This window comes from Diadema antillarum, unplaced genomic scaffold (assembly GCF_040938485.1).
Source record: "Diadema antillarum isolate AM-2024a unplaced genomic scaffold, OU_Dant_1.0 scf00000018, whole genome shotgun sequence".
NCBI classification, from domain to species: Eukaryota; Metazoa; Echinodermata; class Echinoidea; order Diadematoida; family Diadematidae; genus Diadema; species Diadema antillarum.
In genome coordinates, this window is record NW_027270907.1 from 2,032,356 (window position 1) to 2,058,866 (window position 26,511).

Sequence of the window (26,511 nt, forward strand, 5' to 3'; positions counted from 1 at the left end):
CACAACAGGCTCCATGAAGGGTCTTTTTTTGTTGCAAAGTATGATTGTCAAACCCAGAAAATCTTTCACCAAAATAATTCATCCCACCACACAACAACACGTTCCCTTCATTTAAATTCATGATCCTTTTCTTTTTTAATGGGGGGGGGGGGGGGGTTACTCATCATTATTCTTAGAGAGAAAATTAGCACAAAGATTGAAAACAGAAAGCAATCCAGTTTTGAACATAAGCAGCCATAATCCAATGAACACTTTATTCAAATTTATAAATCACTGAAAAAATATGCTTTGCTCGGATGTTATATATCATGGGGAGAATTTGAGTCTCCAGTTGAACATTTCTCAAATTATTTATGGCTGCATGTCAATGCGAAACAATTTAATATCACCAATAAAAACTCTCATCTCAGTGTTAGGAAAAGGCTTATTATGATGAGAAAGCAATTTATGATGAGGACATGAGTTCTCAAACGAAACTTTAAAAAGGATCCCACGGTCTTTAATGGCATCAGTCTAAAGTGTATGAACTTGTTTACTTCAGCATTTTGAATATCTTCCACTTCCTAACCAATTAGAAACTTTCTTATATCATTTGTCAGCCTTACAACTTCTCGTTAACTTCCTTTTTTTGATTGTCTGTGTGTATTACTAAGACTGTCTGTATCAATAGAATGTGTAAAAATAGACAAGTGGGCCTTTTAAGACATGCTACACATGTATAATGACATATTGCCCCCAGGACTGAGTTGTCATGTGAGCACCTACATATAGGCCAAAGTTTATGGATGAGATCAGACAGGCCATCATATCTCAGCACTACTTAATAGCTCCCTTTTGTTGCTGAAATGGCTGTATAGAGCTTCTCAACATTCATGTTTCATTCTTCCTCTTACATCAAGCCAACTGAGCACAAGACATGCATTCATCATCTTCCCTGACTTCAAAAAGAAGAAAGCCTTTTGTATCATCAAGAGGGAAAAATGCATTTGTTCTACTTTCTCATTTGGCAGCCCTTGAATTACCTTTTCATGTTGCCTTTCATGGTCTTTCACTCTTTTCCCTTTCTTCCTCGCTTTCTCCAAGTCGGCTGCAATTTGCTGCATTTTGTCTTCCATGGCCTTGTAGCTGCCGTGTGCTGCATGGTATGACTTGGTTTCCTGGCAATTGGAGACACATGGGACATTTTCATCAGTGAAAAGTCATGATTATTTGTCGTGTCACTCAGTTTTATGATTATACAGAACATAGTTGACCCTGAAATTGAACTAATGAATGGCATTCAAAGCTGCTTTTGCAATAAAGTGGCATAAATTCATACCACTGGTTGACAAAAAAAAAAGCACTGTATTGGAGATTTTATGACATTGTGTGAATTACCAAGCCATGTTTATAATTTTGAGCACAGATGTCTGTTAAAGGGATCGTATAGTTTTGGTTGAGACCTAATTTCAGGTTTCTAACATTCTTTGGTTAGATAATGAGAAACTTCTTATGAAATATGAAAGAGCGTGTCTTTTTATGAGGAATTCAACGTTTATTTGATGAAAATTGGTTTGGAAATGGCTGAGATATCCCAAAAAGGGCGATTCTAATAAAGTGTGGGACCCACACTTTATTACGATTGCTTTGTTTTACTTTGTTTTTGGCTGTTTCAGTCATTCCAAACCCGATTTTCATCAAATTAGCTTTGAATTCCTCTTAAAATGGTATGCCCTGTACTATACCATAAGTGTTTTCTTGGTATCTCGCAAAAAAGTTAAAAGCTCAATTCTCATCTCCACCAATACTGTACTATCCCTTTAACACAATCTGAAAACACACTAGAATGTTATTTTTGGGGACATCCTGGAATGGTCTGTTTTCGCGAAGTATCAAGATTTTTTTTTCTCATGCAGGAAACTTCCTTCATCTCCCACATGTTTTCTACTTGCCTCCTACGCAAACATTATGACTAAAAAGAGGGTATATGCAGCCAGTGCAATCAAAATAGAAGCTGCTCAAAGAGGTCTATTAAGATGTCCATGCTATGTCGTCTGAAGGAGTTTATTATTGAACTGCATGCATCACATTTCATCCAAAATATCCTGCATTTGAAGCTTAAAAAATGAAAGGACTTCTCACTTTTAATTTCATTCTCATTAATCAATTATTGTATCTTCTTGTATTATCACAAAGGTGTCATTTGTGATAACATTGTCATGACGACTTGAAAGTTGCCCTATGTCTGCCACATAAAAGGTCATTTCAAACTACAGTGAGTTCATTTCAATCTGAGACTCCCACAATGATCTGCCTATAGAGAGTGGCAACATGTACGAATGTGACTCCATATGTTACTTTATTACTTCATGGAGAAGGCCTCAATTCATTAGCATTAGATACAATGAAAGCTCATTAAATGGTTTCAATGATTCAACACATTCTCAAACCACATCTACAGGTGTAATAAAGGCAATAAAAACTGACATAGAGACAATTGTTCAATGGTCACACAGGCTGATACAAATTAATACACACATACACATATATACACAAACATGATTACTGATCAAAATGTTTCATAACTTCCTGATATAATGTCCATAACTTGAATAATGTTTACATATACATTTTGCTCATACTTTTTTTAATCATTGATCACACACTAATGTTTCATAACTTTAACTTTAACTTTCTTGGATTTGGAATATACTTTCTGTGATAGGGTTTATTCATTTGCTTTTATAGCTTCATATTTACATGTAAAAATGTTCTTTCATATCTCGTCATGTTCACCTAAAATAAGATGAATAATAAACCTGTGTCAAACTACCTACATTTTCTGGTAGTTTCCACAAATGTTCACTGGTCTTTAATGAGATTTACATGGCTAAAGCTTTCTGCCATTCCATGGAGTCACCCTTGGTATTGTTAATATAGCGTATTGTCTGTAGTTGGAAGATCTATGTATGTGCAGCTGTATTATAACTCCATTATAACCCCCAGTGTTTTCAGTGACACTTACCGCAAATAACTCATTCAGTACTCTAAGGATTTCATTGTGCACTTCCACCGTCATTTCTCGACTCTGCAGTAAAGGAAGATAAAAACAAGACAGAACAAATCATTACTCCAGAGATCAATGACAGTTTGACTCGCAGCCCTATCAAGAGTCGCAGACTTTCTAACACTGAAGACTTCATGTAGATCATGCCTTTTCAATGAACGCATTCAGACATGAATAGAACACCTGTTTCACTGTGAAGATCGAGATAATGCCTATCTTACCCTCGTGGCTGGAAAGGATTATGAGCAGGTGAAGCCTTTATGGTTTAATACCACAGTTATTATGTGTTTTCATCTTGCATGGTATGTTACGTAATATTAACCTTGGATTAGTCATCCCACTCAACTAATGCTAACAAAAAAAAAGACAGAGAGAAAAACATGGTGAGCACTGTTAATCCCAGAACTTTCAAACAGAACATATCAGTGTGTATGAGCATAAAGAGATGACATTGTGGTCCATATTTGTATTCCCACTAGGTGCTCAAAACACTCAAATGGGTACACACTGAATATTTCAACATATTGCATAGGCCGTTATTTTCACGGGTTTTTTTTTTTTTTTTAATCACTGTGTGATCGCGAATTTATCAACACGTGAAAATGTTGCCACGCGCTAGGGTCTACGTACGATATCATCAGTGTCAATTCGCAAACTCTCAAAAAATCTCTTACAAATACCTGTGATCTCCTCATTCGTGAAAATATCTGTACGTGAAAATAACAGCTTAAACAGTACATTTGAAATCCATGAAATTGTGACACTTTAAAGAGCCTATCTCAATGGAGGAGACATTGCTATAACTGCCACAACTGATCAAGTGTAGCAACTTGTGCAACTCAAAAAAGACAATATATATATATATATATAGGCCTATATAGCTTGTGCTCACACCAGGTTAACATCTGAGGCATCTCCAAACAACGTGACAACTGATTTGCATTATGGGGACATCTCAACGACATCCCATGTTATCTGTAGGTCACCATGGGTCTCCTCAGGGTTGCCTTGTCTCATCAAGAAATGCTGATGTGGAGACATTGCTGAAATGTCACTGAGATGTCTCCAAGACCAGCTGGACAGTGGAAAAGGTCTCCTACAAAATTGAACTTGCTCAATTCTCCCCGGAGACTCCGCTAGTCTCCAGGAGACATCACGGAGACATCTCCACAACCAGTGGAGACTTGATACAATCACTACGAGCTTGCCACCTAGACTCCAGAACAATGAGGTACCCACTTAAGGGCTATCACCTCAAAATGCCTTCACACAGTGCACAGAGAGGCTACTGAGGGAGGTACAAGAGATGAGCATATTTAAATAAGAATAGGTGATTTAACAATGATAACCTTTGGTCTATAGGACTGCAACATTGCATACATAGTGCTCCTCATTTCCACTGTACATTAAATGTCACTAGCCTTAAAGTCCAGACAGACAAAGAGAGAGACTTGTTTGCCAAAGACATCATGCTCCTATACATCCTCTCATACAGAAGAGAATATGGCATACATTTAAAGGTGATTTGCCAATATCGAAAGATTAAAATTTTACTTTTTTGGGGGGCAGAGTTTGCTTGAATTTTCATCATTTCTTCTATTTTCTAATCCAGGCCAAAATGGGAGGGGGGGGGGGGGGGGGGGAGAGCTTTCTCTCGGAACAAACAGACAAAATGTCTTAGACATCTTCATATCACGTTGTGCCTAAACAAAGGGTGTTGGTCACATGGCATATAAATGTACATAATAGTATGACATCAGCTGCTTTTCATTAGGCACATGATGAAATTTGAGAATAAAAAAATACCAGAGAAGAAAGCAGATGATTATCACCCACAGTCATAGAAACAAATGAAATGAGAGTTGGTGACGAATAATGGATTCTGACAACTCCCATCGTACACAAAGGTACACACTCATCCATTGTCAATTGCCTTTATAACATGAATATTTAGTGACCCATGCATTACACAAAGACAGACCACAAATTAATGGTGCTTTCAAAACCATTAAAGCGTGGCCAGTCGTAAATATCTTGATTGCCGCGTTCAAGTGTACATGAAAGTTTTACGACTATGCCATGGGCTAGGCTGTGTGTAATCTGCACCGCACAAGGGAACCGCACAAGAGAACCACACAAGAGAACTGTGTGACACATGCTGAGCATGACTGTCTGATTCACACCCCTCCAGTCAGAATTTTTTCTGCCTTTGGACTTCCCCCAGTCCGTCTATCTGTAGGGCAAATCAATACTCCCACAATACTCCCATGGGCCTTAGGCTCATTTGGTGTGATGAGAGGAGGAGGAGAGGGCTGATAGCACCTCCAAACACTTCAAGAAGATGGTTGCTGCATCCCTTGATGAGTTCACCAGACGGGGAAGACTTCACTTCCCTCTCAAGTTGGTAAATATTTACAATAATTGTACAATCCTACCTCTTGCCCTTCCTCCCCCTACTCTTCTCCCTGATTATGCCTGATGAAGATTACAAATTTGTATCTAATCAGAATTGCTGATGCTGAGATGGTGGGGCAAAATCTCTACCTAACCAGACAGAGAGCTAGCATACACAGATTGGTGAGAGATTAAAAGGAAGAGTTCATCTATCCAATACTTCCTAGAAGGACTCAATTGGCACCATATCATACTGCCTCAGTGCAGTATGTATGAAACCACCATCACACTAAAATGATGGCAAACATCAACCCCATCAGGATATTACCACCAGGGAACATTATCCTTCCTTCCTCTGTATGGCCTACCATTATGGACCCCCCCCCCCCCAACCTTCTACAAACATTCTCTGAACATGACCAGCATACTCCAAAGACTTCCATCTGTATATCATATTACAGATCCCCCCCCCCCCCTAATGTGGCCTTGTGCCCATCTACATTCCCCACAGTGCATTGTACCTTCTCACCATTGCAATTTACTTTCCCTTTGATACATACTTGGGAGTGCCAAGTTCTAATACACACAAATTGGACCCAGCTGTTCTTCTGGAGAAAAAAAAAAAGGAAGGAGAAAAAAAAAGGAAGGAAAAAACCCATGGATCTTTCTCCTTTATTCCACCACAACTGTAATACAAACCTAATCAAGGTACTGTAGGCTGTATAATTCTAAGATATCATCTTGCATTTGAAAAAAATCTCATATTTTACGATGAGTTAATCAGCATTGATGACCCCACTCCAAGGCTGATGAAGCTAAATTTTCTATGTGTGTTTTGTTTTTATCTTTTGAGCTCACACTCCATTTCATATTTGCCGACAAGAAATTAAAATCATGCAATGAAAATTTTAATACTACATTGTGTTGGTAAATTTATCCCATATCTATGGTATATTGTTGCAAATGCCACATATTTTGTAAAGCATTTATCTAACAATTTTGGACAGGAGCCTAGTATTCGTGAGTGGTTCAATTCACACCCAAGAAACACAATACACTGTAGATGGATGGGATACACGTAGGAAAGAAATATCCCTTTTCAAAGGAAAAATTACAATTTCTCACCTGAGACATGGTATACATGGCAATCTTTTCTTGAATTTGGATTTTGAAAATTCTGCTAGCAAAATCCATGAAAATAAACCATGTAGGGGCCTATACAGTACATTACCAGTCAATTCAAAGTACAGTGACCACACCTTTCATTTGATGCTTGCAGTATGTTACTAGTATAGGCCTATGTTTCTTGTCCCCCCCCCCCCCAGCTTCAGGAAACTAACAATGAAAAAAAAAATTATCAAAGCAATACTATGTATTTGCAAAACACTCCCTCCTCCCATTTCATTGTAAAGCTCCATTCAACTTCAACATCGTCTCAGTATCTTTAAGGACATTCACAGAATATGGAGGTTCTCCTTCTCAACACATAAGTTGACAAAATTGCATAGTTTTTTTAATTCAGCTCCATTTCCAAAATATTCAGACAGAGACTAGCACTCCTCTACTTCATTTCAATCACAGTTATACTTGCCTGAGCCTACACCATTCCCTGCATTAACCACTCATACAAAAACCTAGATGCACTGCAGATGAAATCTGAAATTGACTACATGCAAACACAATTCACATTTATGTCGAGCCATCTCCTCTCATCCTATAATGCAATCTTCCTCAGTCCATGTATTAGCTAACACAACAAATGCATCTAGTTTTCTTTAAGCCACCATGACATGTTGAAGCAAACTACATTGAAATTATTAATGGACTGTCAATCAGAGGCACAGAGTTGCTGCAGGGAAACTCAAACCATAATACCTCACCCACTGCCTATTTCTCATTAATGAATGGAAATCAGCTTGGCTCTAACATTCACTTAGCAAGCTGACTTGCACTTATCAGAACTGTTCTTTTTTATATTAGTCTTTAGGGAAAACATTTCATATATTTCAGTATTTTGTATTCAAGTAAAGTGCCACTTACAGTCCAAATTCATTAGCTATCCATACGCAAGAAGAAAAGAAGGAATTTCATCAAAATGGAATACAAAATAAGACAGTTATAAAATGTGAATGTTTCAAAAATTTCTACTGAACAGTGAAAGTGATCTCTGGAATTAAAGTCCGACAGTGAGAAGTGAATTGAAGCTCAACATGATGCAAGCAACAAAGCTCTTTTTAGGGTAGAAGAAACACAATAATGATAGGGGAAAAATACTAGTGTAAATCAGTGTACTTATATCAGTGTATGGCTTTGCCGATGATAAGCCATGAATACCAGAGATGTATCTTGCGAGTCATTAGCATGTTTTCATCACACACAGCACTGCCCATGCCTGGACCAAACCTCTTCTGTTGAGCAATCAACATTCAGCTGACATCAATGTGAATCTGGCAGTGTTGCAATATCAAACTAGATTACTCATTTCATATACCGTAAATGTTGAAACTTTGCAGTGTGGAAATTTTGCACATTTTGTGTGGCTAGAAACTAGCGCAAACATAAACGCACATCAATATCTTTGCTTGTTATATGTTAAGCTATTTGAAATTCATCTTCCCCTGCAGAGGGCAAAAAATGACTCAAGTGAAAATGTTCACCTTTACAGTAATATGTTGCATGATAAAGCAATATACTGATTTACAGCAATTGAAGCAATATAATGATTGAAGCAATTTAATAATTGCTAACAATCGATTACACCACTACATGCATCAAAAGAGGTTGCTGACAGTCCAACTGCATTTCAAGGGCTACTGTGGCATCAGTTTGCAACATTTTGTTGCTATTTTGTAATTTGCATCAAGACCAACCGATGATCACTCCATATTCCAAGAAACATCACAAAAGAAGTGTAACTGTATTTACTGACTGTGAGAGGTCTAGAATTTAGTTTGAAACAGTGCATGAAGGATAGCCTTATGCTGGAAGAAAAACATTTGCCTCATTGACACTCCATTTTCATATCATCTCTGATGTGATACAGGATTAAGTATATACAAGTTGCATTACTTCCCCTAAAATGCCTAACAGAGTATTTCACTTGGCAAATCATCACCCTAGTGAGCATACACTAATACAGATGTATATAGGACAGAACATTATGGTGTCGAAGCAGACATCTATTGAGGAAATAGTCACTCACGCTGCATTCCTTGAACAAAGACTTTCAGACATCAAAACCACTTAACTGTCAAGACCAACCATCCCACCCTTTTCATGGTCTGATGCTAATGGATAATAGGCACCAGTTTGTTGTTGTACCACACAATGACAAAACGAATATGGCATAATGGTTCAGGTTTAGCCAGGTCATGCACCACACAAAGAGATGCCCAGCACCCAACTTGTAGTAAAAAGGATAGTATCCTGGATCGGGGTGGTTCCTACAGGATGCACACAAGAATAGTACATATATAGTATCATGCTTTCAAAGTTTATTTCCTAAAACTGAGAGTACAAAGGTCCCAAAACATACCACTGCATGCAATTCTAAACTTGGATTTTGCTCACTATGTATACTGTAGTCCTGGTATCCAATGGAGTAGATTCTTACCTGAAACTCAATTGCTTGCTCCATAAAATCATAACATTTACTTGTATGTTTTTAGGGAATCTTCACTGTACTAGCAGCACCCGTGGAAATCCACGGGTCTGAGGGCTTTTTTTTTCTCATAATACAATTTTGCACATTTTTATTGAAGAAATAAAAAGAAAAGTCTTCTCATTCTTTCGTTAATTGTGCTGTCTTCTAAATGACCACCCTTCCCAGAAATTTAATAATACATTTTTGTAGTATGTGCCCAGCGATCCGGTCCATTGGTAGGGATCATTCCCGCCACTACTTGCTGTTATTATAGAACTTGAGTTTCGAGGGGTTATTTGCACCCGTTGAAGTCCAACAGTTGTCTTGTTGCCCCTCACCCCTCCCCCCCCCCCCCTCTCACACACACACACATTTCCACCTCCGCAGGGCAAAAAAAACCAAAAACATTCAGGGAAAATTACCAAAAACACAAATGAGATTCCCCGAAAGTTCTGCCCACAGATTGTTCCCGTCAAAATGGGAAGATATTAACACTATGACTTTGATTACCCCCTGCTCTTGCATCCACAAAGGCACCCATGGGAATCCACGGCTGGTCTCCAGGCCTCGGTTTGTTTTGTTTTTTTCATATTTCTTTTTCCCACGTTATGAGAGAAAAATGAAATATTTTTGTCTTCATTTGCTCCCTCCTTTTTGTTTTTAATAACCAAAACTTGGCTTGATATATCATAGAACCATCATCTGCTTCAGACTGTACATTATCATAATTAATATTAGGCCTACAATTATTGCTCCTATTATTGTTATTATTATTATTGTTATTATTATTATTATTATTATCATTGTTATTATTTGGGGAGGGGGAGATCATAGTCATCAGGTTTAATAGGCTCCCGTGGGAGTAGGGTCTCATGGCCTCGTTTTTTTTTTTCTTTAATATTTTTCCCCCATGTTATGGAAGAAAGAAGAATAATTTATTCATCTTCATTTGCTCCCTCTTTTTTTTTTTTTTGCACCAAAACTTGGTTTGATAGACCATAGAACCACACATTCTATTTCCACTTGTAATTTTAAAAATAGGCGGTCGGCAAAGCGAGGTTTTCCCCTACGTCCGCTCATCTTATGAATATGTATGATTACAGCAGCTCTGCAGTAAACGAATGGACACAGCTGCGCATGTAATCTGATATGGAAGGGTACGATCGGCAAATATATTTAGCCGTCCTAAACAGTCTGCGTACAATGACATCGGACTTGAGAGCAAACGGCGAGCAAACTAAATAACGTACCTGAGCTGCATAGTATTCTGCAGTTGTGCAAAATACAATTAAATAACAACGTTCGTTGTTTTCATTTGGGGACGCCAATGGCGAACTGTACGTAAATGCCCTTGTAGTCCATATCACGCGCACGCAGATATAGTGCTTCGTGTAACCATCGTCAATACATTACACACCCGTAACAGGCGGAGGCAAAGGTACATCACAGAACTATACACACAATCAGAGTGTGTAGAGTTCTGTGAGGTACATTGTGTGTGTGCGTGCGCGTCCGCCGGAAGATGTCAGAGATTTTGCTGCATCCATCATCTTTAGTATCCCACTGTCTCTGTAAGCTAAAAGATGAACGGTCGAGAAAGCAGGAGTCCAGCGCAGGATCGGTGGATATTAAAACGCTCGGCTCTTTCGTCACGCACAAAAATGCATTATGCATCTATCTAATTAATTTTTCTTTTTCGTCCTCGACGTCGACACGGAGGCGGAGCGGGGATGGAACCCGCGCTATTCGATGCAGGATACTCTCCTGCGGCCGACGGCACGGGTCGCAGCTGCCCGGAGCCGACGGCTCGGGAGGAGATAGAAAAACCAGCAACACCGGAATAAAACAGGAAATACCTAAGGCCGCAACAACAACAACAACTTCGAGTATTATAATAGTAGATGTTCCTGACAGTAATGGGGATCTACTGTAAAACACGATATTTTCACTGCAGGAAATTTTCGCGAAGTGGAGCCAACGGCCTTTTTCGCGGCATGCAATTTTTGGGAGTTGCCTCTGACATTCAATGCATATAGTGTAAACAAGAACTTTCACATGCATTCTGATTTCGTGAAACTTGGCTCTCGAGGAATTCGCACAATTAAAAATGCTCACAAACATTCCTCATTTTACAGTATAGCGCTACCTAGGACACACACATTTTATAACGATGCATACCTTCAGGATTCTTTCCCTTCTACTCTCAATTCATATACCAGTATTAGCAATTTCTTAAAGATTATTTGTGCATGCACGGTGTGTGTACTCAGTAAAGCCCAGATTAATTTGATTGCACACACTTGTTAATTCATAATCAACATCAGATATGCAAAATTTGTTCTGGTTGAATTACTCTTTTTTTTTTTTGACACTCTGACAATAGCACAAGATTCTGTTTGTACTATTCATGTGAAAAAAAAAAATTAGTAAGATTTATTTGAAGCATGAAAGGAGTGGTTTCAAACAATACAGATTGCAAGGTTACATTGTAAATGTACCATATTTTGCAAATGAATTCAAATTACATTAGGCCTATGTTGCTCTTGTTGTATTTTGGGGTGTACTAGTTTTTGTGTTAAGAATGCGCTATTGTTTGGGTATTACCCAGTTATCCAATCTGTACACTGACTTTATATTGTTACTTTACAGAAAAGCTACTATACCAACACTTTACAAGGTCTGTGGAAACTGAATCTGATTATGATACTGATAGTAAGACTATCCATTACCCCAGGTACATACGGATACATGGTTTACATTTGCATATGACATTTCACGATTCAGTTTTCTTTGTCTTACCAAGCCTGGGCCCCATTGCAAGAAAGTTGCAATCAATTGCAAATAATTGCTAATTTTGAAACAACCATTCTGATTGGCTCAGGGTCTGCCCTATTAAGAAGACATGCATGCAACAATGATTTTGATTGGCCAGTGACAATCAGTTGCAAGTTGCGTTTAAACGCAAAGTTTCTAGCAACGGGGCCCTGATCTATTTACTCTTTAAGCCCTACATATCAAGTGTAACAAGGCTTCTACCAGTGATCCGAGGTATTCAAATTCCATGGAAGTAGGCATCATAGTCCTTGCATGCCCTTCATTAGCTATGGGGTGGTTCTGGTTTACTGCCTGTAGGCCTTGGCTGAGGTGAAGGGAGGCGTCTGTATTCTGTGCCTCAGGTGTGCCAGTAGCAAGCATTGCCTTTCCTGTTCTTCCATGGATGAACCTACAACTGTGCATAATGCAGCTGAGACTACATGTAGTACCACTGCTTTATGTACTGCCATTCTACTATCATGGGTTGATATGTTGCAAAGCTGGGTTGTTTGTTTTGTTTTGTTTTGTTTTGTTACCCACGCCGATGTAATCGGCAGGGGGTTATGTAAAGGGTTCCGTATGTTTGTTTGTTTGTTTGTTTGTTTTTGTTTGTTTGTTTGTTTGTTTGTATGTTTGTTTGTTTGTTTGTTTGTGTACAAGATAACAAGAGAACGGGTAAACGGATTTGCACGAAATGTTCAGGGAATGTTTGGATAATGACAGGAAAGAATCGATTAGATTTTGGTGATAATCGGTTGACCCTTGCAAATTCTGTGTGACCTTGAAGTTTTGACCCCATGGTATAGTGACCACTCCGAACATTTTCCGTTTCTTTGCGATTTTCCGCTACCATACAAATATGGCGCGCCATTTGATCAATAATGCCGATTAACTGTTCATCGCCGAAAAACACTGTTTATCGGCGATAAACACTGAAAAAACACTGTTTATCGGCGATAAACAGTGTTTATCGAACGAAAAACACTGTTTATCAAGTGATAAACAGTGTTTATCGAGAAAAACTATGTTTATCGACCAAGTGATAAACAGTGTTTATCGAGGAAAAACTATGTTTATCGATCGACCGATAAACAGAGTTTTTTGTGATAAACACTGTTTATCGACCGCCGATAAACGGTGTTTATCGAGAAAAATTCAGTTTATCAGTTGATAAAGGTGTGATAAACAGAGCTTCATCTTGATAAACAGAGTTTATCGCTCGATAAACAGAGTTTATCGCTCGATAAAGTGTTTATCGCCGATAAACAGTGTTGTTGGTCGATCGGCGCGCCATATACAAAAGCGTATCTCCCAAACGATCCGACTTCGCTGCATGCAACTCTGTTCGTAAGACGATCCAACTTCGCTGCTCAACACCATTCGTAAGAATTTCGAAATTTACGTTTATTTGAGGAACTATGTCCTTCTTGATTTATGAAAGTTCGGGGTTCGCTCTCCGTCGTCACAAACTGTCCCGTATTTGGTGATTTTTCAAATTAACATTGATTCTTTTTTTGTTTGTTTGTTGGAGGAGCATTCCTCAATCATGAAATAATTTTGCTCGGTCCCAGTCACACTGCACGATATGCGCACTCATTGTCAATGCGTGTGCAAGGCCGGTGAAACTGCATCGCGCTCTACCCTGTTGGCGCAAAATTGCATCGCGGACGTTGCGGCGCTCGTTGGTGACCGAATACTGGTGCAGTATATAATTATTTGCATTCAACCCTTGCATTGAATAATTGCCGTAGGGGGGTAATTGCCCAGGGGGTACGTAAATTTTGTTTTTCTTTTTTCCCACGCCGATGAAAATCGGCAGGGGGTTATGTAAAGGGTTCCGTATGTTTGTTTGTTTGTTTCTTTGTTTGGTTTTTTTTGTTTGTTTTTTTGTTTGTGTACAAGATAACAAGAGAACGGGTAAACGGATTTGCACGAAATGTTATGGGGATGTTTGGATAATGGCAGGAAAGAATCGATTAGATTTTGGTGATAATCGGTTGACCCTTGCAAATTCTGTGTGACCTTGAAGTTTTGACCCCATGGTATAGTGACCACTCCGAAAATTTCCCGTTTCTCACTTTGCGATTTTCCGCTACCATACGAAAACATAAACTCCCAAACGATCCGACTTCGCTGCTCAAATGTTCGTAAGAATTCCGAAATTTACGTTTAGGCCTATTTGAGGGACTATGTCCTTCTAGATTTATGAAAGTTCGTTCTCCGTCATCACAAACTGGCCCGTATTTTGATGATTTTTCAAATTAACATTGATTGTTTTTTTCGTTGGAGGAGCATTTGCTCGGTCGCAGTCACACTGCACGATATGCGTGCTCAATGTCAATGCGTGTGCAAGGCCGCTGAAAATGCATCGCGCTCTACACTGTTGGTGCAAAATTGCATCGGGGACGTTGCGGCGCTCGTTGGTGGCCGAATACTGGTGCAGTAGACATTTGCATTCAACCCTTGCACTGAATAATTCCCGTAGACACTAATCATAGGGGTAATTGCCTAGGGGGTACGTAAATTTTGTTTTTCTTTTGCGCTTTTGTGGATACAATCGTACCATCAAAGATCGTACACTCATACGACCTTTGATATCATCACACTCTCGGCTTGCTATAATCAAAATATCCCGCAAGAAAACGGCGTGTTTCTCGATTTTTAGCGCTTTTTCCGCGACTTAATTCGCGCGCGCTTGGAAAAGTTCCGATTCTGCACTTTTGACTGTGGAATTTGGGATTTTCGATGGATTTTTGGAGGAGACTTGAGGACTTTCCTGTACGTGAATGAGTGTTAATACCGTATGTGTAATGATGTGATTTGCGTGTGATGTGACTGTAGAACCAAAGATCGTACACTTCAGTGTACGATCTTTGGTAGAACTCACTGGCTGGTGATAAAGCACACTGGCAATTAAGTGGCCGAATTCTGGTAGATGACCGAATGCACATTATGTTTACCCCGACTTTGTACTTAGGCGTGGGTCTGCCGCCTTTGACGGCCCCTCTCTAGTTTGCTTTGTTTTGTTTTGTTTTGTTTTGTTTGCTTTGTTTTGTTTTGTTTTGCTTTTTGGTTGTTGTTGTTGTTTTTTTTGTTGTTGTTGTTGTTTTTTTTTTGGGGGGGGGGTGGATGAAAGCCGTTTCCTGACCTATATTCATTACATGTTCTTATGAATATCATTCATCCCTTTGCAAAATATGCAGTATTTCCATCATGTTGTACCGTGCCTGTGATGTCGCAAGTCCTTTGAATCATTGCATTCATATATTTAGCTTTAGAGACAAAACCCTACAGATGTTTATGCCCATGTTACTGTAGCGTACAAAGATCATTTCCCATGGGAACCAGTGGCTGATTTGCACTTTCTCAAATATAAGCACATTCTTTCCTGTTACTAAGATTTTAACGTTGTTTTTACTGAAAGATAACCAGGAGGAAGGAAAAGTATATAGACAATTTTGAAGTCAAGCAATAGGCCTATATGATCATTAACTGTACAGAAACTGTTGTGAGATAATTGCTATGTATAATACATAGAATTCATTGTGTCAAATATAATGCGTAGTGGAATGTATCCGGTAATATATTATACAGTACTTGTACAGTATCAGGTAACAAATATCTATTTCAAGATTAAAAGTCCACAATTTGTCTTGAGTGAAAATGAAAAATTCTATGAAGTACGAATTGTGTGAAATTGCAAAATAGATTTACAAGTTGTGCCACAAAAAGTTTAACAAGCTAAAACACATTTATTAAGGACTAGCATTTATTGTTGTGTTGTTTTTTCTTTTTACTTGAAAGTTGATGCTTTTGTCAGCATTTTTTTTTTCATGGCACAACTGTCTTCATACTCAAGGTTTATAATGTCTTCATGTTGACATGATCCCAGAGGTCAGCCCAAAACCTTTATATCTACTCTTGTCAATCAAAAACATTTAACAGGAACCAGTAGAAATTCATTGCTCTTGAAGCTACTAACAAACACATCAGCCTTCATTCCACATACTGGTACACAGGCACATTTCACACAAAACTACAAATGTAGCAGTATCACTTTACAAAGAGCCAGCAACTGAAGACTACAACATTATACACTCTCCCCTTTGCCTTGGGTAATTAAAACTCACTGCAAGGCAAATGATTTCAAAGGACACTTCGCTCTTAAAAGTACAGTAGCATTTCTTGAAAGCCAATTCAGGCAAGTAGGAGACAGGGTACTGTAAAACACAATATTTTCACGGCATGAAATTTTCACGAATTGGAGCTGACGGCCTTTTTCGCAGCATGAAATTTTTGTGAGTTGCCTCTAACATTCAATGTGTATAGTGTAGACAAGAACTTTCACATGCATTTTAATTTTGCGTATCCTGGCTCTCGCGAAATTTGCAGAATTAAAATGCATGCGAACATTCCTCGTATTACAGTATATCATTTCCTTAATGCTTTTTGGTCACCTGTATGGAAGAAGACCAATGAATGATATTTCAGTGTGACTTGTATTCACTTTTTTTCAACAACAACTAGCACCAGTGAAAAGGTGGGCAGGACTACAGTTATACAGAAGGCTGTGTTGCGAGACAGAGGCATTAGAGAGACTCCCAGCAGATCTGATGTTACCCTGGTCCTTGAAGAGCTAAAGGGGTAGTTCAGTTTTGGTTCAGATGGGACTGCAACTTTCCAACTTTGTGTGTGTGTGTGTGTGTGTGTGTGTGCATGCGTGTGTGTGTGTGTGTGTGTGTGTTTGTGAGATAAAGCAAAACCCCTTATGAAATATGAATGAACATGTAATTCTTAGAGAAATTCAAAGTTTATTTGATGAAACTTGGTCTTGAAATGGCAGACATATCCAATGAGCGTATCCGGGCAATTACCCCCAGAGGGCAATCCCCCCCTCCCCCCCCCCCCCCCCCCCCCCGGCTTAAATACTGGTAAGTGGTAAAGTTAGAATAAAGATTAGGGTTAGGTTTAGGGTTAGGAGTTTGGGTTAGGGTTAGGATTAGGTTCAGGATTAGGATTAGGATTAGGGCCAGGGGAAGGATCTGGGGTAATTGCCCAGGGTGTAATTGCCCTAGACCCCCAACGAGGCAACCCTAATAAACTGTGACAGGCCACGACTTTTATTAGGATTGCTTTGTTTTACCTTGTTTTGGGATATCCCAGTCATTTCAAAACCAATTTTCATCAAATAAACCTTAAATTCCCCTTAGAATTGTATGCTCTTTAACATTTCATAGGGAGGTTTCTAAATATCTCGCTAAACATTAAAAGCTGAATCCTCATTTCAACCAATGCTATACCATCCCTTTAAGGTAGAGGGGAAACAATGAACCCTTCCACAATCCTCCAAGAACTTCTTTTTACATTCATTTACATACAAGTTTCAAGCTATTTGTGTTACTTTTGTGAATCAGAAAGCAAAACTACAATCTCTTTTTGTCTATTGTGTTTCTAAAAATACATTTGGCCAGTCACAGTCCAGAGGTATTTTCCAATCAAGTTTTGCTCGATTCTACTAGAATGCATAATTTGTCATCTACAAAATTTGAACCATTTTTTTTAAAGGGGGGAGGAGCAAAATCAAAATATCCTGTTTTTACTTAACTAAACGAGAGCAAGCTAGTCAAATATGAATATTAATGTGTATCAATTAGAGACATTTTCATGTGATAATGCACTATATAGATATTGTGAATTATTATTATGATTGAATACACTTTTAATCCAGAGTGTCTCGACACATAGAGCTGTATGTTAGATTGATAGGCTACATAGGCCTATATGGAGTTTGAAACATAGCTGTTTTTAATTAGTGCTGACTATATAAGGAGTTTGAGACACAGTTGTTTTAAATGGAATGCTGTTTGGAGTTTAAGATCGCAGACTCATTTCAGAATCTAAATGGCTGGTAACTCTAAATATGATTAGAAACATGTTGCACAAATTTGATTTCATGTATATATACACTGTACATATTGGCCATCTTATAATGGACATAAACACACCAATAGCTTTCCAGCTGGCATCATGTGTACATGTCCTACTTTCTATTCCAAATTTATCTCTTTTCTTTTCTTTTTTTCATATAAACTCTGGGCACAAACAATGTTATTGCCTGAATTCAAAAAGGAAGTTTGAATCAAATCCATGGTCTAAATTAAGTCCATAGATTAAAAAAGTATGAAATAGGTAGACTCTTCATACACACATGTCAGCGCACGTTAATTATTGGATGTCTCTTGGCATATGTCATCTACTATGAACATTAACACAAATAAAATTTGCATAATATGTGGGCTAAACTAAAACTACTTTTTGACTTTGGGCCTATGTTTCTGTTTGATGTCAAATATACAACTATAGATGGAAAGAAGCAATACATTGTATTGTACAAGTGCCTTCCTTGCCAGAGATACTGCACAATCAGATAGGATGCACACTCTCTTGAAGATACAGTCATGGTGTTCCTACATGTAGTCAATAACATGAGCCTCGGATACAGTATGTTATATGACAAGCCATTACAATTCTGACAAGAGGAAATAACTTGAGTGGAAGCAAAACTACAATGCGGTTGGAGGAGATGATCATTTTGCTACGGAAGAGAATACTTTGTGAAGTATTCTATCATAATAAATGAAGTGGTGTCTGCAATAACAGAATAAGTGCTTGTACACGTAAGTATCTTGTCTGAACCTTATTTATGAAGCCACTACACAAAGGTTAATAAACTGTAGTTGGGGCTGCCTAATTATCTAATAAAGCTACAATGTAGCATCACAGCATCTATATACCACTCCATTTTTAGAATTCAGTACCTTAATTGCCTTTAAATTATGTTAAGGGTTTTTTCCCTCTCTCTCTCTCTCTCTTTATTATTCATCATTTAATGCACTACAATGTACTTACTTAATTATGTAATTGTGTTTTTTTAATCTTTTCCCACACTTGCAGTGCACTTCCAATTGTTTGAAGTGCAAATATTTGTCTAGACTGCTGTATGGGGTTAATTACAAATGTACAGCTCATTCTGAATCAAAGGAATAACATTCGGAAGATGAAACTGTCATATGTATGAGTTTAGTCAGAGGGATGAAGTTTCTATAGAGTTCAATGTAATCTACCAGAAGAACTACAAATATTTGTATGATGTACAGTCACTTGAATGCCAGTGAAAACAACAATCCACAATGCTGAACGAATGTTGCTGCTGTTAGTGTTGTATGGCTGTCATAGCCACATTACTCATTAAACTGCAATGCTGCTTTACTTGTAACAACTTGTGGTTATATCCAAAACAGAATGAGGCATCTTTGATGAGTGATACTACCACCACATCAGTCAGATTGACACTGCTATGGTTAAAAAGTTATCCATGCAACACAGCATTCATTGATGACTTTACAATTCTACCTGCTATAACTACTATTAGGACCTACATTTGCCTCATATGCCATCAATTTCAGGAATTTGTTGCCTTTGTTCCACTTGCACATGTGCACAGTGGCTATTATCTCTGGATATCTCCATTATTTTTTAATTTCTCATCCGATGCAGTACACAAACACATCAAATCTTGCAGAGTCAAGAACAGAACAATTTTGAGCAATGTTCAACCTATAACTAGGCAGATACTGAAGATATCCCTGAGTTGTAGCAAAGATATCATGTTCCCTTGCACACAGACAGACAACATGATGGAGAGTGAAGGCTGATAATGATATGCAGTAAAGGAGGATGAATGACTGCCCTATGACTTGCTCTCTGTGAAGGCAATCATGATACTGTGCTCTCTAGGGAAATGGACTGATGTTGATTTGTACATCATCCTATGACTAGCACAAGGTGTATGCAGACTGGAGAAAGATGAAAGTCTTATTCATTTTTTTTTTTTTTTTGTGTGCAACATATTTGCTTTCAACCACATATATAAACGGTGAAGAACTGTTCAAATCATACCACATTTCCTTGTCACACAGATAACCTGATTTCCAGCACTTCTCTCCATCTATACCTGTACATGTACTGTGTTACACACTGCCCATTCTAACTATATCACTATAATTTTTTTCTCATACTCTGAAATCTTTGTAACCTCTTGAATAAGATTTATTTTTAATCGATATAATTAGTGATACAAAAGTTTACAATTGGTAAGTTTTAATGTCAAAGCTTCTCTTGACCTCACCACATTCATATTTTGTCCAATATGTTACATTAGTCTGTAATTTCTTTACAGTCTATACTTCATGAATTGTGGAAATAAATGAATTAAATCAATGAATGAAGATACACAATAATGAGTGAACATACAAATACAACACGTAATATGATGCAAAATAAATTGTGAGCTCCAACTGAAGAAATCAAAATGTCAAACATGAGTTGTTGCCTACATGCAAACATATTTGGTTGATTCGCATTTACAGCAAAATATTACAGTATTTTGTAATGTGAAAACAAATAATGCCGCAAAATACACAGCAAAAATACCATGGTATTTAGGGTGGTAATTCAAACTTCACACCAAATTCACATGCAAGCTTTCAACGTTATTGTCACAAAATACACTTATTTCTCACGTGATCTAACAAACTTCCTGTTTTGTCCCTCATAGGAGATATGCATATTGTGCATTGTTTACCACAGAGAAGAGTACTTTCTGGCCAGAAATACCATGTGTGTGTGTGTGTGTGTGTGTGTGTGTGTGTGTGTGTGTGTGTGTGTGAATGAGAATGGTAACAACTGAAATATCGCAATACCTATTACCATGGTATTTTGCCAGTGAGAATGGAAACAACGGATTACCACTGTATTTAATACTCCTTTATTTCTCAGGTGAATGTACACTGTACCTTTACGGTTAATAGATCTATCCACCTTGGTTTGTATCATGTGCAGTAATAGTCCTCATTGTAACAATGACATCCCTCGCAAAGCTCTGTGAGAACAAACTTCATGGGTTCAGGCTTTTGATCTTTGTTCCCAGTCTACCACACCTCAAACTAATTCGGATCTAGTTTTGCTGCACAAATCCATCATTCCCATAAAAAGAAGTCTACTAGGAAGTATCTACTGACTACAGTATGTTGTCATAATACTGTCATGAGGCTTCTACCATGAATATGTATCGCTCAGTTAATTGTACATTAGAGTACAGCCACCTACATGTAGTGTCATATTCACAAATTTGTGGCAGTAACTCCACAGACTTGGTACAGAGTTAATGTCCTTCTGGCTCTCAGAGATTCACTAAGAATGCAGTAAGAGTACTGCTGCAAATATGCAATGCCAATTCTTTTGCCAAAATAGTTTTGAAGATGAAGATTACTGCATCTGGTAGGATAGCCTTTTGTTGCCCCGACATGCTGCAACTGTACTTGCTTTTTAAAATATACTACAAGAATGGACCAAAATGATAAACACTGATACTTCTCATGACTTGCTTTCTCATATCACTGACAACAGTTTATAGCCATAGGTGTCAGATTTTATGAAAACAGGGTTAAAAGAATTTTTTGCAGCCTTCATACATTTAACTGAGTCATGGAAGTAGCATCATGCTCTACGTTTAGTGGCAGTGCACAAAATATCTACATACATGGTACATACAACTGTACTTTTGCAGACATGAGCCAATAGGGCCTACATATTCACAAATACTTAGTATGCCATGACAAAACAAAACAAATCAAATCAAATCAAAATAAAACAAAGCAAAAAAAAATGCATTTATGGCACAAATGAGACCTTTACATCACAAACAAACCCTCTTTTTGTTGTAAAAGGATTAAAACTATTAAAGTTAACACAAATGCGATGAGATCTTATACTAGCACACTTCTGGGCTGTAAAGACATTTGGTAGTTCTAAACAACAGGAACTGACAAGGAAGACTTCTACATGCACAATGGTTGTACCTTGTATGATGCAGTATTCTCATATCTTTTAGAGAATGGACTGATTATAAAATGCCTACAGGTGTAAATATATTGTATACCACAGCATGAGAGATATAATGGTAAATAAGCAATATTTAATCAATAAAGCAAGTTATTATAAATGTGACACATTTCAAGAATTGGAACTTGTACAGTTGTAAGACCACTTCCCAAGTGGTTGAATTCATGATGGACAATCACACTGTTAGAATGAGCACAAACTATCATCACTTTGCACTTAAAAGATCAATTTCTCACTGTGTACAATTGTATATATGGCATAAAATGCATAAAATAATTATGGGAGGCAATACCAGTATTTCTGCGAAATCTTCATTCACAAATATTGGTTGAGTTATAAAATTCTAGAAAATAAAGACACTGTGAAATAAGCATACTGTACAGTATTGTCAAGGGTATTTCGCTTAACTTTTATGGATGTACCTGCATCATAGCCTGCATTTGTAAACCTATGCAGTTTCTAACATTTCAATATTAGTGTTATTGTAAATGATATTAGGGCCCAAGTACATTGTATACAACATTGGTCAAAAAGTTTTCAGCATAATTCAAAGTTAAAAGGACCTCTGCATGTATATAAAGGACTGCAGGCTTGTTTCTCCTCTACTAACTCTACAGAAAATCTCGTCAATTTCATATCCTGAAGGAATTTGGATACAATTCCAGATGTTTTGTCTAACCAGCAATAATTCTGAGAATCAGGTATGATAAATTAGCCCTACTTTTGAGTCTTATATTTTGTGCACTTTCATGTAATATTTAGACATTTTACATAATTTGTGTCAAGGATAGTAACTACATAATGTTCGCTTTTAAAAGTTGATTTAGCAATTTTTAATACGTATTGCAAATCATGTGCATCACCGACCTTTGTACATAAAATATCACACACACACACACTTACACATACCGGTACACAAACACAAAAACAAAACTTTGATGCAGCCAATCTAACCCTGGATCAAACTATATGGATCTTGATATCAGTAATTATGAGTGTAACTACATTGCAGATAAGAGAACTACCAATGTCAGCACAAGATCTTACACGATTTGCTCTTCATCATGTTTATCATGTCAATATCATACCTGCACTTATGATAAACTGATGTCTTCTTTAAAGACAGTCACATGAAAACATGAGTGTACTATGACTCATTCTACAGGTGGTCACTCATAATAAACAGAGCTTGGCCTCCAAAGAACATCAATTACGATCATCAGGATGCTATGTTTTACCTTATCCTACGAAGGCAGTTATTTTTTTTCCAGCACGAACAACATTTTGACTTGCAGGTGAGGTTCCTACTCATATAATAATCTCTTCAAACACAGTAAATAAAACCTCAAAGCCTCTGGTACAGTTGATATAGACAATCATAACAGAAACTGGCAAAACTGTGTCGAAATAAGCGATCATGTATGCACATTCTCATATTTACAACCATGCAAAATAGAAAATGAAAAAAAAAAATCTGAAATAAAACAAGAAATCCTGAAGATCATGTACAGTTGTTTACTACACAAGTAAGGGGGGGGGGGGGGGTGGGGGAAACTGGCAGAATTCAGTTTTGTCTGTTAATGAATGGACAATTCTAAATTGCCAGAACTTATCGTCATGTGAATTTTGAGGGTAAAAAACATTTCTTGAACAACTGATCAAATGATGCCATTTGTCTCAAAGGCATAATTTACCATTTGCAGATAAAACAAAAACCCACCATTAATGTTTTAAAATAGTTCTAGAATGTGAGTTAGGGATAGAAAAATCCACTATAAAAATTAGAATCCGTATAATCGATGTGAAGTATTGTTAAATACACAAAAACTGAACAATAGTTATAATAAGAATGCTTTCAGAATAAACCGTCTACAGTTATGGTTTATTCAGAAAAATACTGATTATCTCCTTTTAAGGCTTTATTGCGAAAATGTAGGATGTAGGATGTTTTGTGATACAACATACCTACACATATGCATCAAATGTAATATCTTGAATATTTTTGTAAATCACTGCTCCCAAAGGTAAACTGGACCTTTAATACTTAATATTACCATGACAGGAAAGCAAAGTTTTGCAATACCTTTTCTGTTGCTTTGGGGGGGGGGGGGGGGGGGGGGGGGAGACATACCAGTATTTATGTGTAAATTACCTTGCACCCTAATTGCACTTTGAGACTATCCTTACACATTACTGCACGTAGCTGCCTGTACTTGTAAACCGAGTGTTATACAAATAAGTTAAAAATAGCCCATAGCTGTGAGTGAACAATTATCTAAACAGAAGTCGTCACAAGCCAAAGCAGGGAGATTCATGAAAATAGTAAGTAGCATCAGTGCAGTCATTTTCCATGAAAGAAGAAGAGAGGGGTGGAGTGTACCTTACTTGTCATGTATGAAAAAAGAAAACCAAACAAACAAATAAACAACACAGATGAGTGGGATGCTATATGACAGAGTAACAGCAACTACAGATTGTACATGTAACATGCATATTTGGTACATATCTATTTTGTCTCATTTGCTCAAAAATTTTATCTCACTTTTCTTGTGCAGCATTCATGCTATACAGAGTAATTCTGTATTTGACATTACTACTAGTACCTTTTATAAAGATTTTATAGTTCATGGCCTTCACATACTGTCTGCAGTAAATCTTCACCTTCTTATCACAACATGAATGATAAATGGCTAATATTCTAGTGTGGATTTACAGCTATACTAACATGGTACCAGCTAATATAGTCTATGATACACAAGGTCTGCAGTGCACAAAGCATGTGAACCTGCTATGGGCAGAGGGGATTTCAATCAGGAAGTAGATGCAATATTTCAGTTGCACGTGTTCTACCCCAAGCCTTGGCAGTCCTCTATACAATATATGATCACTGCATTCGTCAGTTGATGCTTGAACAACAGGCAGTGCATTCATACAATAGAATGTATGATGTATTGCTCAGGTCTTGACAGGATGAAGAACCCTACTGAAAGATTGACATTGCGCAAACACAGTGAAATGTAAGCATCAGTAATTAATACAAAACCAGTACAGGAGTACAAGAACAAATCTGCATTACAATCATTCAGTTTAGTAATGATTGAACAGACAATAAAGTACTCAAGTAATATTTACCATGAAACTATTAAACTGCCAATAATTTGGCTTTTTCTCATATGAAACACTTCCTTCATGGATGTTTTTGTGATACATGCTACATGTACTTGTAGTAGTCATTACATGTCCCCCAAACTAAGTCTCCTTCATGTAAACTTCTAAGGACAAACAAAAGTGGTTTCAATTACATAACAAAACAGGAATTTCTACATTAAAGGTCCCCATAGCATGTTAAAGTTCCCTGACCAACTGGCATTCAACTACGGTCATAAAAATAGTACTAGACTGATATATTGTTTTAACTCCTCCTTTGATGCTACAAGTTGATTTGAAAACATTATTATCTTTGAGGTAATTTGTATTTGTGATATATGACTGAATGAAAGCCTTCAGTGCATTATATTGTACATGGGGGGAAAAGAAGGTTGGGCTGCAACATATCACTATCAGTCTTCGTACGAGTCTAGAACACTTTCTCTGACACATCCTCCTGCTGCACTATCACTCTCTCTCATAATGATTAGCATTCGCTTTGAAAAGGATCCGTCTCTAGACCGTAATTTTCAAGTTGAGATAACAATCATATATTCATATTTCATCAGTATACAAGTCTGCCCATCCTATATCATCTTATTAAACCCAAGTGGTGTGTTTCAGTTTTGAAACACTTTGGGTTCTTAACGACTGATAAGAATGCAAATCTCAAGTTCAGATCCCTAGATATAGGACATAGCATAGTGCATCAAGGGCTTGCAGAAATCTGTCATGTCTGTGTGTATTCATCACTTGAAGGCCACAACACCAAGAGGAAATATAGGAAAACTTCCATTCTTTGTCCAGCTTATACTGTTGTATGGAAATTTGTAACATCAAACTGCATGTTTTGTACATGTATGGAAAGGATTTCAGACCAAAGTTTGGATGGCTGAAAAAAATCTAGCTACTCCCATATCCCCAATTCTCATTGGTACTTTTTTATTTTATCTATTTTTTGGTTTATTTTTTTTTCTTTGCATACATTGCACATCTCTTACATAAAAACTTGGTAATCATGGTTTAAATCTGGCTTGCTCTATATGGAAACCTTTAGAGTACACAATTTGCACACAAATGCAGTACACACTGGTTTCTCTTGCACTAATTTTTGTTTCACGCCATTCTCTGGCTTGGACAAAAGGGTAATTGTAACTGATATACACTGATTCATTAAAGAATAAAATGAAACAAACTGTGAATCTATTCAAAGTCTACATCATGAAAGTGAATTGAAGGAAACTAGACATGATTTCAATCTTTTAACACAACATTTTTTTTTTTAATTGATAATTCCAGTACATTCTCCATAGAACCACATGGCCTCAAAAACTTAATCTTGGAAGTAAGTCTAGATTTATACTACTAATCTATATGATAGTATATAATGACTGGCATAAGTTTGCTCATAAACTTAATACAAATTTTCATATGGAAGGTATTTTGCAGCTATTTTGCATTTAATAAAATGAAGAACTTCGTTAAACCCTCCAATCGCAATCAA

The 26,511-nt window shown here is 37.4% G+C and overlaps 1 protein-coding gene across 2 annotated transcripts in view; it reads right to left on the reverse strand.

Moving 5' to 3' along the window:
* LOC139728134 (SLIT-ROBO Rho GTPase-activating protein 3-like) overlaps positions 1 to 26,511 on the reverse strand; it is a 100,160-nt gene that overhangs the window by 40,320 nt on the left and 33,329 nt on the right. For both annotated transcript variants that reach the window (XM_071639096.1, XM_071639106.1), the window contains exons 4-5: positions 3,005 to 3,067; positions 1,023 to 1,157 (exon numbers count right to left, since the gene is read on the reverse strand). In XM_071639096.1, coding sequence (XP_071495197.1) covers positions 1,023 to 1,157; positions 3,005 to 3,067 — 198 coding nt within the window. The remainder of the gene's footprint in view (positions 1 to 1,022; positions 1,158 to 3,004; positions 3,068 to 26,511) is intronic.